At 38.9% G+C, this 16,725-nt stretch overlaps 1 protein-coding gene across 4 annotated transcripts in view; it reads left to right on the forward strand.

Moving 5' to 3' along the window:
- Positions 1-1,219: 1,219 nt before the first annotated feature.
- The window catches only part of ANKRD13B (ankyrin repeat domain 13B), a 183,870-nt gene continuing 168,364 nt past the window's right edge, over positions 1,220-16,725 (forward strand). For 2 of the 4 annotated variants that reach the window (XM_063450031.1, XM_063450032.1), the window contains exon 1: positions 1,221-1,809. In XM_063450031.1, the coding sequence (XP_063306101.1) occupies positions 1,705-1,809 (105 nt within the window). In that variant the 5' untranslated portion in view covers positions 1,221-1,704. Of the gene's footprint in view, positions 1,810-16,725 lie in introns of all 4 variants that reach the window. The other 2 variants (XM_063450030.1, XM_063450033.1) reach the window with 2 other exon arrangements.

Raw genomic sequence — 16,725 nt, forward strand, 5'->3', positions numbered from 1 at the left:
ATATATAATACAAATACAGAAATGCAGAATGGAGGCTGGAGTATATTTATAATTTATCACGTCATTGTATATATACTTATCATTTACCATTTATCACATCATTGTACATATACTTGCCAAAGCATCTTACCACATATTTGAATTTCCTGTTGCTAACAACATGATTACCGCTGATAATGCTTTTAAAGAGGAACTGTAACTGTCTGTAATTTACACCATTGCTCCTTTTCCTTTTAAATGTATATTACAAAATTAGCAAATTATATCAGAATTTAATCCATATGTGGCATAGTCAAGGAAAGCATTGCAAGCGACAGGAAAAATAGAAACACTTAGCAAATACACATTGTTTAACTATAGGGATAAGTAAATATCACACCAAAAATATTGGTAAGTGCCAGTTCCTCTCCAATAGAAGCATATTACTTTATGTATAATCCCACTTTTCAGATTTGTATCACAATAAAAATGACTTATCTAACCCTGGGCATTTAAAAATGTATATTTATTGAAAAAAAAATTAAAATTAAAAAAAAGTATGAGCAAAATCCATACGTGGTGGCACTACGTTATATACCCAAGTGCAACAGAGCTATAAATCTACATACGAAAGCGTATGTACTCAAGGGACATGTGACATTTTAAAAAAACAAGAAAAAAATAGTTTTATTAGTACATATTGTGGTGCAATGTTTCAACCCCATCTGCTCTCCTTTTTCTAGGTCCTTCATAAGGATGAGTAGGTAAGACTGAAGTGGACTAGCATGTTATGTCATTTAATTATTCCACTTTTGCAACGCACGTGCGTGCGTGTATATAACTTAAATATTACTCGTGTGTATATATGTGTGTGTGTATATACATATTTAAAAATATATTTTTGAGATCATAAAAGATTGTGTGTGTATATATATATATATATATATATATATATATATATATATATATATAAAAAATACACTAAATATATCTGTCCATGTATCTATGTCAAAGCAGAAGTCAGAGTAAATTTCCTGGCAACCGTTTGATGCCTTTTAAATGAAGGCCATAGCTTGTTTCCCTGCAGCCCTGGGAGCTGCCTATTCTCACAGACATTATACAGTAATCTGTGAGGGAAATATGCTTGATGTCGCTCCCTAGAGACAGCCCATGTATTCACAGCCACACCTGCCACGGAAAGCGCACACTGAACTACAATCCCCAGGATGCAAATCTCATCTGCCTGTCACAGGCAACATCCAGCACCATACACAGACAGTAGGAGTGAGTGAGGCAGTGCTGCCAGGGAGGAGTCCTGAGCCCACCAGGAGCCCCTGGCACTGCCTCTCCCTGTCCTCCTAGCTGCCCTGCGCCCTCTCCTCTATCTCTCCGGGGATCCCCTCTGTGCCATGCCCAAATTAACCCCTTCCTCAGCCTCTGTTTCCATTTGTGTGTAGCAGGCTGATCTGTGTTGCTGCTGCTGGGTACTGAGGAGGAAGAACACTGCCTGCTGCTGGGGGGGTTATCTGGGTCTCAATATTTGCACTATTTTCTACCCATCCCTGCTGCTGTGTCAGGGGAGCACACACTCAAATCTCTCACATACACACACAGAGACTTGCACCCACATATTTCCTGAGATCCCTGCCTATTCCTGCTGCACCCCCTCCCACCAGATCTGCATGGTGATTTTGGGAAGCAGGGTGGACAGCCCAGCATGAGACGATGATGATGCCAGTAAAGAAAGGTCCTGAGAGCAGGTATCCCCTGCACTACCTGGTGTGGCACAACAAATACAGGGAGCTGGAGAAGGAGCTGTCTGACAAGCAGGTAGGTGGTTATGGTATTTCACTGCTTTACCTTGGCATGGTGTGTGGGTAGAAGATGGAGCATGCAGATATGGATGGGTGGGTGGGTGGGTGGACTGCTATATTAATTAATGTATAAAGTATGTGGTTATCCACCTATATGACAGATGCCTTCTAATATAATAACACTGATAAGTGACTTGTAGTAGTATGTAGACTGCAGATGCATGGAAGAGATAGAATCAACTAAAGAGAGAGGTTTGCAAGGTGCAGAGGAAAAATAGTGGCTCAGAAAAAAATAAATATATCCCAAATATATATGCATGTTCATTAAAAATATATTATTGTTAAGAGGACTTTCTATGAATTCTGGGTAAAAGTTCCAGAAGTGTAGCAGTCAGTAGGAACATTCCATTGGTTTCCATGGTGACTGCTCCACTTTTAGAACTTTGCCCCAGAACTGCACCTTACACATAAGCCCAGATGTCTACATACAGCTGCCTGATCAGTTAGTTATGCATTGCATTTCTGTCTGATATAAAATGATTTGCATTTGGACAAGTCATATAATATGGTATGGATCTAATAATGTATTTAGAAAATTGCAAATAGCAAATTAAGTGAAGGATATAAGTGTGCCTTGTGAGAGAGCAGGGTTATATAGGAGTCTGTATAGAAGCACTGGGTTTGGTTAGACGCAGAATAAATGGATAATCAAGTCTTATGTGCAAGAGGAATGTGATACAGGTGAATTTTATAGTAGTGGATAAATCAAACTGTGGAAAACCTTAATATTATAGCTTATTCTCTTCTTCTCAATTATTTTCCATTTATGGGTATGGTCTATAGGTATTATCAATTTGACATGTTTTGGGTTAAATAAAATAGGATCTATATCTATTGGTCTAGACATTGGTAAAATGTGGCCCTTCTGGTGCCGTAGACTGTATAGTTTGATTGTGAATCTAATTGCAAACTAGGAGTTTTTATGGGAATGGTAAACATAGGGTGCATGACTGGGCACCACTACTGTATAAATCAACCATAAAATGAGAACCCCACTTTGTTATTCCTTTCTTCTAAGGTCATATCTGAAGAATTTTCATGGGAATGTGTTAGACCAATTTTTTTTTTTTAAAAAGGCATCTTGCTCTTTGCAGTGGTCACAGAATGTACGTATGCCTCGAACACTTCAGTAATTACATTGAGACTACAGGTGTATGGTGCTTTCAAGGATGACCAAATATCAGGAGATGTGGAACTACCTGATTTGTAAGAATGGAGATGACATGGCAGGGAATGTTGAAATAAAAAGAAAAAGATGATTAATATCACCGGTTATCTGCATATATTGTGTCTGTTACATGTATTAAATGTTGAATGAAAATGAATAATGGGTGTTTAGATGTTCGTTGTATACACTCAGCTATAGCCGTTGCCTGTGGGTTAGAGAGTGACTGGGTGCAGCTTGCATTGTTATAACCACATCCCCCTCTAATCTTGGCCATGCGACATGTGACCAGTGTGAAATAAACACAGCAATTAGTCACATCGCATGGCAGATGCATTCTTATTTTTAATATGATTTTAATATGATTAGCATTGGCATGCGATTGGTACTCTAATGGAATTTCAGGATGATAAGGGTAATAAGAATATCATAACCATGTGTAAAAATGGATACATGTTGGGTTCAGATCGATAGTATAATTTACGAATGTTTTTTTTTACACTGGTGAAACGTGTTATATCTCTTTTGCTTTTCCAGCTGGAGACATGCATGTCTTATGAAGAAAATTGGTATATAGACTGATAGTCATTTAAGTATCATTTTTTTCTGAAGCTTTATTCACTAAAAATGAAGGTGTGGTGAGAACCAAATCCCATAGTCTTAAAGAGTCTAATTGCAAAAAAAAAATGTTTGTTTTTTTTCCCCCCAAACATATATACGGTATTTATTTATTGGACAAATAATGCGTATACATTTAATATTGGACTAATAATTGCCATCTGTTTTTTAAGTCACCACAACACATTGTCTATAGCGAAAAGAGCCATAGATCGATGTTACAGTTCTTCAGAAATAGGGATTCAGGTGTTTTTGGGTGAGGTTTATTTATTTATTTATTTTAATTTTTTTTACCAAATGGTAACAGTGAGTAACGTGTAACGTGTCAACTGCCTTTTCACTTTAGAGACTGGAGAAAAATCTACAGTTTAAAATCAAGAAAAAAAAGTCTGTGAAATAACGAACCTTCTATTGAACACTTTTGGCTAAAATAGGTGGACTTGGAGAATATCTCTGGTTCAGCTGTATTGACCCAAAATATGCAGCTACCTTTTTAATTCTTTACAACAGTTCTCACCTTTGTGCTGTCTCTGTGCAGTGTAAACAATTCGTTAAAAGTAAGAAGTAAGTAAAAAGTAAGATTTAACATAAATTACAAAAGTGTCTTCACTTTCCTGCTGCATTGCTAGAGTTCAGTGATGTTATGCTGTAACCCATCTTACATTTATAAGACTATTTTTTTTTCATAAAGATGACATTTTTATTAAAACTAATTAAGGTTGTGTTGGAATTTCAATGAAATTCAATAAAATAAAATCAATGAAATTCAATAAAATTCCAACTCAAACAAGAGCTATGTCAAGAAAAACCTGAGACTACTTTGTCTTATGGGGAGCTGGTCTTAGTCAATATGTGGCTAAAATATGACATAAGGCAGAGCTTCAAATAACATTAGTTGATACAGTCATGGGAAAAAATAATGTATGCTCTCTTTGAATTCTATAGTTTTACATATGAAGACATAATGACAATCATCTGTTCCTTAGCAGGTCTTAAAATTAGGTAAATACAACCTCAGATGAACAACACATGATATAATGCAATGTGTCATGATTTATTCAATTACGTCTTGCCTGTGTGCATATAAAATGAACCTGTGCTCTGGTTACTTTGAACACCTCCTATTTATACCTCCAGTTATTAAACACGTTGTAAGAATGGGAAATACGCAGCCAATTAGGAAGTGAATGTCAGGTGCTTGCTGGGCAGAGAATGTCAGGTGCCTGCTGTGTCTTCAGTACCAGAGACAAAAAAATGCAAGTGCTTATTTTATGTCAATGATTGTTATTACGCAGCTAGGCATTTACAGCCCAACTAACTGAAAGAAATGTACTCCCTCTTTCTAGCCTTAGCATTTAATGATAGACTGTTGTCAGAACCAGCATACGTTTAACTATATGCCAGGCTAACCTCAGTGAAACAAATCGTAACCTTACGTACACCTGTGTTTATGCTCCAATTGTTAAAAATGCCAGTATTAGCGACGAATATAGCGGGAACACCACATGCTTAAGCTCATTAATCTACCATTCTCATTATAAAAATTGTGCAGACATTACAGTTGCCATATGTGAAATGTAGGTTGAATTTGCGCACGTGACTGCTATTGTGGCACCACGGCTCATCTGTAAATTCTTGCGCACAAAAATAAAGAATTTAAAAAAATAAAAAAATGCAAGTGCTGTTGTGTCATCAAAATATCTAAACTGGTAAAATATTTGATTTATTTGCTTATTTTTAAACATTTGTTTACAACAACGAGACAATGAAAACTGTACTCATCGCCAAGCATAGGCAATAACGTGACATCACGATATAAAATAAGAAAATAAATTATATATATCAATTACAATTAACAAAAAAAGGATGCACCAACCATGTGTTTCTCGTAGAGAAGCATTGAATCCAGGTCAGGAAGGTCTAGTTGACTGTAGATTTGTTTGCTGACCGCGTTGAACCTTATTGAAATAATGTTTTAAAATAACAAAATAACAATGCCAATATTGCAGTTCTAGGCTGAGATATATAGAGAAACTGTTTTGGTAACATCATATCTGTGGGTAGATTGTTGGCTTTCTTCTTCAAGAGGTTAATGTCTGAGCTGTTATTGGCCTCTGGGAACAATGGTATTCCTTTAGAATAAATGATTGCGACATCCAGTTATAACCTCTTTTGATTTTATTAACTGTGGTTCTCATTGCTGACTAGTGTACAAGTCAGGCACACCTTCAAGGGATTAGAACCAGGTTGGGCAGACTATGCTCATATTGCCAAATAATAACAAACTGAACATCTACTCATCACTATGTGATGATTCCCAACTCCAGCTCCCTTGCAGAATGTATTCCCAATGATGTGCAATGTTTAAAAGCAAACTCAAAATGAAGGGCCACATGCTATAATTGATTCTATAATATACTATAGTAGAATGCACACACTGTAAGGGTTAAAGAGACACTGTAGTCACCAGAACAACTACAGCTTATTGTATTTGTTCTGGTGAGTAAAATCATTCCCTTCAGGCTTTCTGCAATGTTTACATTACAGCCTCATGATAACTCCACTGGCCACTCCTCAGATGGCTGCTAGAAGTGCTTCCTGGGGAAGTGCTGCAAACTGTGCAGTACTGCCATTCAGTGTCTCCACCCTCTGCATGCAGACACTGAACTTTCCTCATAGAGATGCATTGCTTCAATGCATCTTTATGAGGAAAGGCTGATTGTTCAGGGCTGTGTTTGACTTGTGCTGGCTATGCCCCTGATCTGTCTCTTTGACAGTCTCAGCCAATACAATAAGAAAGCATTGTGATTGGCTCAGAAAATTACTTCTGAAGATGTCAGCCAAGCAGGCAGATCAGTGACAGAGGCAGCAGCTGCAGACTTGAATACAAGTAAAATTTTACTATATTTAGGGAGGCAATAGGCGGGGGAGCCAGGGGAGCTAGATGGTGGTTTTAACACTGTAGGGTCAGAAATACATGTTTATGTTTCTGACCCTATAGTGTTCCTTTAATGTTGCACGAGCTCAGAAGGCAATAGGAAGCAGCATAACCAGGACGAAGTACCAATATGGATGAGGCAAGTACCGATATGGATGAGGCAAGGCGTAGTCATAAATAGCAATAGGTCTGTCCAGGCAACAACTTATCGTAAGCGAGGAGTCAGGCAGGAGGTTCAAATACCAGGAGATCAAATAGAATAGAACACTGATTATTAGCACAAGGGAGCAAAGTACAACTAAGCAAGGAAGACTGAGTGACTACAAATATATAGGAGGAAGAGGGGCACGTGTCACAGGCATCCCTCTAGCATGTCACACCGCTTTCCCTTTAAGAGAAACATAGTCTGGTGTGCATGCATCTAGAGGCAGTGCGCAAGGGGAAACCAACAGTCATTTCCAGCAGCCCCTGAGAGCATTGTTTAGGCTGATTCACAAGCTGCGGGGGGTGTGCCAAATGAGGTGCTACTGAAGAGACTGGGCTGAGCCGACCCTCGCTGACCCAGGCTTTAATGCATGCTGACATGGCGTCTCGAGGGGGATAGGAGAGACGCAGTTGGTTAGTGTGAGGTAAGCTGCCAGAGCTTGACACTTACATATATATATATATATATATAAATATATATATATATACACACACAGTATATATTTTTAGATAGGCATACATGTATTGTGCTTATATTGCTCCTACCTCCTCAGTATGAATGTTGGTGCACATAGCATCTCTACAAAATATGGTGTTCTGTTTTTTCCGCATCATTAGGTTAAGGAGAGGTGGCCTTGAATTAAGGTTAATTTCATGAACTGAAAAAGCTTCATCTGCCTGGTGCAATTTTATCAAAAAAGCACATCCGTAAGAGAAATAGCATTCTGCTACACGGCAAGTCTACTGAGCAGAAAGCCAGTTACATAATCATAAGCCTGTGCATGCTGTCATCCAGGAGATGTTCAGTACAATGTGTTTAGTAGGCTGACTGTCAGTCCCACATGGAGAGCTTTCTTTGTAGTCAGCTACGAGGATCGCTTTGCATGGCTCAGCTTCCCTGCCCCTATGTGACAATAGAAGGAAAGTTGGTGAGCAGGAAGTCATTTTGAGATTCTCGGCAGTTTGAGAGACCCATGATCTAAAAATATTAAAGCTTAATATAGTTGTTCCTGTGAGTATAATCGCTCCCTTCAGGTATTTTCATGTACACACTGCCTTTTCAGAGAAGAGGCAGTGTTTAGATTGCCCCTAGGACACCTCCAAGATGCCACTTCTCAGATGGCCACTGGAGGTGCTTCCTGGCTCAGTACTGCACAGTAAGCAGCCCTGCTGTTCAGCGTCTCCACGATCTGCATGGAAGCTGAATTTTCCTCATAGAGATGCATTGATTCAATACATCTCTATGAGGAGGTGCTGATTGGCCAAAATGGTGTTTGGCCCTGCCCCCTTGCCGATTTCAGCCAATCCAATGCTTTCCCCATGTCACCAAGGGGGCGGAGCTAGTGCCGGTGGACCCGCGCAGCGCTGGGAATAATGTGCGTTTTAATTCCTTTTAAGGGGGCTAAGGCCTTAGCCTAAATGGTGGGTTTTCACTATACGGTCGGGAATACCTGTTTGTGTTCCGGACCCTATAGTGATCCTTTAATACTTTGCAGTATGCAACCTCTTGCTACACTTGTTTAACCCCTTAAGGACACACGACATGTGTGACATGTCATGATTCCCTTTTATTCCAGAAGTTTGGTCCTTAAGGGGTTAAATTATTTTTTTCACATAAATCTACAATAAGTTCCCTGTAATAACAAAGCAAAAAAAAATATTTTGAATGTTTAGAATGGAACAATGAGGCAAAAAAAACGTGATTCTTTGTCGAACTCATTTGCAAATGCCCACCCAGAATCCCTTGCAGTAGTAACTAACGACACTGCAAATTTGAGATTTATGTGGGAAAAGCAAGTCTTTATGGCTTGACTGGTGTGTGTAGATCTGTGTTTAGCAATGTACTGACTATCCACTGACTTCAGGTGGAAAGGGTTTTCAATCACTTTTTTACCCACTACAACTTTCTTAATTTATATAGATCTAGATTTAGATATACATATACATATAGAGAAAGAGAGAGTTACCTATGTAAATGTTTGGCAATTCTTCTGCTACTGTTCCGATGTCTTTATTTCTACCAGTGATGATTTGGCTGTCATGCTCTTGAGAACATACCACAAGGCTTGAGTATTGTAGTCCATCATATATAGTAATAACTGAAGCACGCAGGAACATGAAAGTAAAAAATTAATCTTTATTTTACAATTAGTATCCCACAATAATTACAAAAATATCCAAGAAATAAAATGTTGCTCTATTTAAAAAAAAAAACAACCTATTTTACAACAACCTATTTTACAGTAGGCAAACAATACCATATAAATTAAGATCAAGATCTTGAAAGCTTTAATCGAGAAGGAATATCGGGAAATGAGCATGCTACCCCAGCGTTTGGGTAATGGGGGCTGTGATTGGATGAAAATATTGATATCGCAGTTTGTATGTATCATTATTTTTATATATGTGAAATTACTTTGGGATACTATTTCTAAAATAAAGATGTTAAATAAATAAATGTTCTTAATTAGTTACCTGGGGAATTGACCTTGTCAATGCAACCTTAAAGTTAGTTTTACTAAATTAAACCTACATCTCTCCTCTTTGGATAACTATTTGTATTTCATAACAGCTCTAATGTGACAGAGTCGAACCATCCCTGAACTGTACAGAGCAGTATTCCAAGTAACGAAGGCAAGATACAGTGTCATTGTGCTTAAATAAATTATAACAGGAAGCAGAGCTAAGAAATGAGACCCTAAAAAAGGAATGTGTCCTGAATGAAATCACTCATAAAAACTAAATAATATATTTAAAAAATATACACAACTATGTGTGCTTGGCCTGGACTTTGGAACATATGTCAAAAAGAAAATGCATAAATGTCAGATTTTTCCAAGGAGTCCAGCCATATTTTTGCATGTGTTCATAATTTATAAGGCTGTGTATATTCAGTAGGCCAAAAGGTAGATCCCCAGATGTTGTAGAACTACAACTCCCATGAGTTGCATGCCTTAGAATGCACTAAATGACAAAGCATCATGGAAGCTGTAGGATCTACCTTTTGGGCACCCCTGCAGTAGGCAGTCTTTGGCATTCCCAAAAATGTAGTTTTAAACTAATTAGGCCATGTTAATTTTTTAGTCATTATGTTAGGAACCTTCATCATTTCTTGACTAAGGTCCCACACTTGACTGTAAACACTTAAATGAAAAAAACACTTGACACACCATAACCACTACAGCCCACATTAGTGTTTATAGTGCCATGAGTGCCCTGGGACTTTTCTAGGGTAAATAGTCAAACCATTTGCAAATGGTCTAACAACTTTTTGGAGGATTGCTGGACGCTGGACTTCAGAGATAACTCTTTATAAACATATTCAGATTTTTCATGGATAATATTATGAAGACTTTTATTTATCACTGTGTCGGTCCTATGTTTACGATGGTGTTTCTGTCTTAAAGTTTGGTAATACGATAAAAAAGAATTAAGTGCAGATATGGGAATTTTTTTGGGCCCCAAGATCTCTCATAGGAACCTTAATCACTTATGTTTGTAAAGGTCAATATAAGGAATGTAAAATAAAATTAATCAAACATAGTTACACGTAGGATAATAAATCCGACTGATAGTCTTAATCTTCCCAATATGACCACTTTAATCCCTGGAAACACCAGGGTGATGTGTAGTAAAATGAATAGGATCCCACATTTGAATGTTAAGTAGCTCTCGAAATTGAAATTGTGGTCTGCACTGGTTTAATGTATGGAAGGGAATTGATTATTTGATGATTTATTGTCTGTCTGCCATGATTATCTGCTGATCAGAGATGCAACCCATACAAAAACATCATTTGTCAAGGGATACAATCAATCTCCTGTGGCAGATAGTCATACTCTGAAGAATCCATCAGTGGCCAACGTTTTTTTTATCAGCCATTATTCTACAAAGCTATTTTATTGTGTGAAGCAAAGTATGGGTAGTCATTATAATGTGAAACTGTGTGAAAATAGAATACCATTCCTACACAATCCAAGGATACCAAGGAATCCAAGGATTTAAGTATAGAGTACTTATTGTTATGGTGTTAAGTGCGAGGTTGATAAAAGGTTAAAGAGCACTGTTGTCAACTTTTGCTATCACAAGTGACGGCTGTCAATGGTCTCACAGAGTCCTCCATAGACCTCAGCTGAAGTCAGCCATTTAGAAAAAGATAACGGTGACTGTAAGTATACCTATGTCACATTCGGCGGTCTTTGCAAAATATGCAAAAGCCCCTGAAAATGTCAGAACCGCTGTATGTAGGGCTACTTATGATCAGTCATCCCTGTGTGAAGCTAGGTGTGATCAGTCACTCCAATGGGAAATTAGATGCAGTCAGCCATTTTGTGTGACTACATTGCAGCAGCCATTGTTGTGTAAAATTTGGTGTGAGATACCAATATTGTTTGAAGCTAGGTGTGAGCTGTCTGTGTAATAGGTGTGAGCATTCATTGTTGTGTGAATCTAGGTGTTAGCAGTCATTAATTTGTAAACAGAGGCATGAGCAGTCATCATTATGGGCCTTTCCTGTGTTCAGTTGCGTGAAGCTGGATGTGTGGTTATTATATGTGAAGAGCCTCTTATTATATGAAGCTGAATTGTATTAGGTCTTATGTCTTATGTTTGCTAAACAATGGTGGATTGTACATTTATGGAAATGAAATACGTATATGCAATGTCCGCCTCGCTGTGCACAAAGTAATTTGAAACCAGGTGTTAAAAAGTTATTAATGTGTAGTGCTATATGTGTAATTGTGTAGAAGTGACTGGTAATTTTAGGCTGAAATTGCCAAGCAGAATAAAATTCCTGAAATTGAGACTTTATTCCAGTTTAGCTCACACAAACTTAACATTTTCAGCCCCCTAGTCAATCGCATGCATTCCCAGCTTAAAGGACCACTATAGTGCCAGGAAAACAAAATCGTTTTCCTGGCACTATGTAGTCCTTAGGTCCCGCCCACCCTCATGGCCCCCCTCCCGCTGGCCTGTAGGGGTTAAAACCCCTTCAGCCACTTACCTTTCTCCAGCGTCGGGCTCCCTCGTCGCTGGGGAACTCTCCTCCTCCTGCCGACGTCAGCGCTGAATGCACATGCGCGGAAAGAGCCGCGCGCATTCAAATCGCCCATAGGAAAGCATTACTCAATGCTTCCCTAAGGACGTCAGCGTCTTCTCACTGTGATTTTCATGCGCGGAAGCGGCCTCTAGTGGCTGTCAGTGAGACAGCCACTAGAGGCTGGATTTACCCTCAGTGTAAACATAGCATTCTCCAAAACTGCTATGTTTACAGCTGCAGGGTTAAAACTAGAGGGCCTGGCACCCAGACCACTTTATTGAGCTGAAGTGGTCTGGGTGCCTATAGTGGTCCTTTAACAATCATGTTGGTAAATAGCACTCGCAAGCTGATGCAATTAACAGCAGCCAGCATTTAGTAGCGGATGCTATTTACTAACTAGTTGACACTATTTTTTTTTTTTTACCAGCAGGTTACCAATAACATCTGCTTGAAGATATTCTTACCAATCGCAAACTAGCCACTTGCCGGTGAAGCATATGTTATGTATGTTGTCACCATAGCAACCCCACCTTACCGGTAAAAAAAGGCTCTACTTAGCAGGACATCACAATAGTGTTTTTTTAGGTTAATTTCTGCTACTGCAATTCTTTATTTAAATGCAAAATGCAATTTCTGGATTTAAATTTTTTTTTAATCTTTTAACGTCATGTAGCTAGCCTTTTTATTTATTTTATTGCTGGTTGATAGGGTTTCATATGGTCTGATGTGTGCGTTATCGTTTTAATCTAATGGCATATAGTTAACATGCATTGTTTCTATAGGTTGTATGCTGTTGTTAACGTCATTCCACCGGGCCAGAGGTAGTTTTGGTGTAGTGTCCGCCATGAGTAGTGACAATATTGGAAACAAGTTACTAAGTAGTAGTTTGTGGCTCAAACAGAAAATAATAGCTGCTATTTAGTAACTAGTTTTTAGTAGTAGCAACCAGTATAACTCCTTGCCACAACTGGTGAAATTTTGCAGTTGGTAAATGAAAACAGGCACTTTAGCAAGTAGCGGTTGGTCAGTAGAAGGTAGAAAACAAGCCTTTAATGAATAAACCGATTTCCCCACACCTCCCAAGTGTCCCTATTTAAGAGGGATAGTCCCTATTTAGTGCCCAAATCCTTCTCTATTTTTATCCTATTGTCCCTCTTTTCTAGGAACTCTATTTTGCTGGTGTGTCTGAGTGAATAACAGATGTCAACAGCAATGTGTTTTTAAACTATAATAAATGTGTTTAGAAATCAGTCTGTGTAAATAAGATCCAGTGTTCTTGTTCTAAATAACATTTTACATGCCCCACTCACTAGAATTTACCTCTATTATTATTCTTGCTGTTGAGCTCTGTTATATACTTAGACTCACCAACAATAGGGAGCTCTCAGAAAAGAGGAACTTTAGGATAGAAACGAGGGACAGAGGGATTTGGTCCCAAAATAGGGACTGTCTCTCCAAAATAGGGACACTTGGGAGGAATTTATGGTAGAATCACTTCATAGGCCAAATCACCTTTAAGTATTTAATTTAAAAACACTGCGCCTATTTTCACCCAAAATGTACATGACTATCTGTCAGCCATGTCCCCCCAATTAACAGGTGGTAATCAGTTATTTTTTTTGTCTCTTTATGCACCTAGTATTCAGTATGATAATTTCCCAGAAGGCCTAAAGCAACCAGTGTTTTATAAACTATCCCACGTATGGTTTTTTATTTTTATTTTTTTTTTAAAGATAAAGGGAGAGATTTATGAAAGTGTCACATACAGTTGTGCATCTTTTTTGGAGTTTTTTTTTAGTGGGATGTAATAATTTGGTCTTTTTCTTACTGTATAATTTTCTGCTTCCTACCATCGTTTTTAATTGTGTTCTGTTTTTGACAGCGCAGAAGATTTATCAGGCTTCCTGTAACTTTTCTTATTATAAAAATAGTCTGTTTTAACTCTCTTTTTCACTCCACTTTACTTTTGGCGTATGTTTTGTAAACCAACATATCCGCGTATAGGGCTGAATAATTGCGGAAAATTAATTGGACTTGTTCTGCGCTTGTTAACATCTGATCTCTTTCTTAATTTTCTGATTAACTGTGGACAGTCACATATGAAAGTTTTACATAGACCACAATTCACAGATTACTTACTCCATACAAATTGTGCTCATTAGAATGAAATTACCATTTTTACAGTGGCTAAATGCAAATACTGAAAGACCACATTAGCGTAGCAGACTTCATACACAAATAAGCAATTCGAAGCATATTGAGCAAATGCAGAACCGACCTGTAGCAGAAATATAATGTTCAGAGCATGTACTTCCATACATTAGTTAAAGGGACACTCTAAGCAAAACAGCTTTAGCAGTTTCACTGCTCAATTCTCTGCCGTTTAAATACTTTGTTTATGCAGCACTTGCCTGTGATTTACACAATCTCCCTAAATTCTGCAAAGAGGGATCTAATTTTTAAACTTCCTTTATTGCTTAGTGTGTTTAATTTGGAATTTCTTAATAGTTTGCACTGCAGGAGATTCCTGTGTGTGAGTAAAGTTCAATTAAAGTGTATACAGTATTAATTATAAAAACATCATCTAATTGAAGTTGTTACAGCTCAGTCAATAAGTTCCTGGTTTTCTTTTCATTTAAATTGAATTAGTGATCAAATTGTAGGACTTTAAAACTCAGCATGTAGCCACGCTCCCAAGCCTTTAATTTGGTGAGCCTTCACTTCTATTTCCTGTCTTCATATCCAATTGTACCGTGATGTCTGCTCCATTAGTATGCTGATGTTGACAAAATTGAGCTTCTACCTATCAAGAACAAGCGTTTGTATACTGTGATGCACACACTACACTATCTGAGCCAAAACAAGTTTTAAATAAGCAAAATGCTTCCATTCCACAGGCTGCTCCCTGGGAAATGATAACATATCTTTAACTGGCATGGAACTATGTTAATTCTTCACTATTAATTAAGATGGGTTACACATTCTCTGTACAAAGCATTCAGTCATTTGTAAACAATGCAAGGTTTCAATAGGAAACCACAGATAACACACACATTACATACAGACAGCACACACAACACACACAAGTATATATACGTTGAAAGTGACATAGCCACAGATATCAAATAAAGAAACAATAACATTTCAAATTTCAAAAGTTCATGTAAGTGATCCCCAGTTAATGAGAAGTAAACAATTCTGATATTGGAGACTTTGAAGAAACGAAAATCATGAGCTGAACTTACAGTCGACTCGGCGCTCATGAACACGTGCACTGTGCCATATTCAAAGAAAATCATTGTATTGAATGATGATTTTTATTGGCGGTTCATGGTGAAAGTAGTGAATGTGTCTGTGGGTCTACAATTCTACTTACTGAGAAGCATATGATTGGACCAGTATCCTGTTACTGAAGGCATCACAAATGGTGGAACTGAGTGCTGCAAGGAGATGTCAAGACTGACCTGACCCAAACACACAAACCTAGACTAAAGACAAAGTATGACTGCATACAGAATAAATGTAAAGAGGCCAAAGTCAGGGATAAGGATAACTGAGGTATACCGGAATAAGAAACAAGCCACGGTCAGGACATAGGCGTGCGCAGCCTATTGCATTAGGGTGTGCACCCTAAAGCACAAACACACGCCGCATGTATATATATATATATATATATATATACATACACACACATACATATACTGCTGTTTGTGTGTGCTGCTGGTGCGCTGTGTGTGTGTGGGTGTTCGTAGTGTGCTATGTGTGTGAGGGTGCTGTTTGTGTGCTGTGTGTGAGGGTGCTGGTAGTGTGCTGTGTGTGAGGGTGTTTGTGTATGTGTGTTTGGGGCCTGTTAGTGTGCTGTGTGTGTGAGGGTGCTGTTTGTGTGATATGTGTGTGTGAGGGTGCTGTTTGTGTCGTGTATTTGTGAGTGTGCTGTTTGTGTGAGGGAGCTGTGTGTGTTTGTGAGGGTGCTGTTAGTGTGCTGTGTGTGTGAGGGTGCTGTTTGTGTGCTGTGTATGTGAGGGTGCCGTGTGTGCGCGCTGTTTGTGTTAGGGTGCTGTATGTGTGTAGGTGCTGTGTGTGTGTGTGTGCTGTATGCTTGGAGGGATTGTGAAGGTGGGGGCAGATTAGTAAATAACCCCCTCCCTTCTTACCTTATGTAGGGAGGGGGGATCCTTGCTGTCCAAGGGAGAGTGAACTCTAGCCTGCGGGCCTAGAGTTCACTCTCGCGAGATCTGAGCATTGCCGCGGCAACGCTCAGATCTCGCGAGAGGAACCTGGCAGAGCTTCTGTCTAGAGCTCCCCGGGTCCTCTCCTGCCTCCCTCCATGCTGCTGGTGAGGTAGATCTTTGATCTCCCCGCCGGCCCATGGAGGCTAAGAGCAGAGCCGGCACTTAGATAGCGCCAGCTCTGCATGAGCCGACAGGGGAGATCCGGAGATCTCCCCTGCCGGCAGGGGTCAAGTCCTGGGGAATAAAGTGTGGGATCTCTCCCAAGATTCCCACCCCCCAAAAAAAATATACACTCGTGTGTGTGTGTGTGTGTATATATGTATATATATATATATATATATATATATACGCGTACACACACTCACACACACATACTCAGACACACACACATATATTCACAGACACACAACATACATTCACAGACACACACACACTTACAGGCACACACACACACAGGCACACACACATACATTCACAGACACACACTCACTTACAGACACATACACTCACAGACACACACATACATTCACAGACACACGCACTTACAGACACACACACACATACATTCACACACACATACATTCACAGACACACACTCACTTACAGACACATACACTCACATACACACATACACACACACACTTACAGACACATACACTCACAGACACACACACAAA

This window comes from Pelobates fuscus, chromosome 1 (assembly GCF_036172605.1).
Source record: "Pelobates fuscus isolate aPelFus1 chromosome 1, aPelFus1.pri, whole genome shotgun sequence".
NCBI lineage: Eukaryota > Metazoa > Chordata > Amphibia > Anura > Pelobatidae > Pelobates > Pelobates fuscus.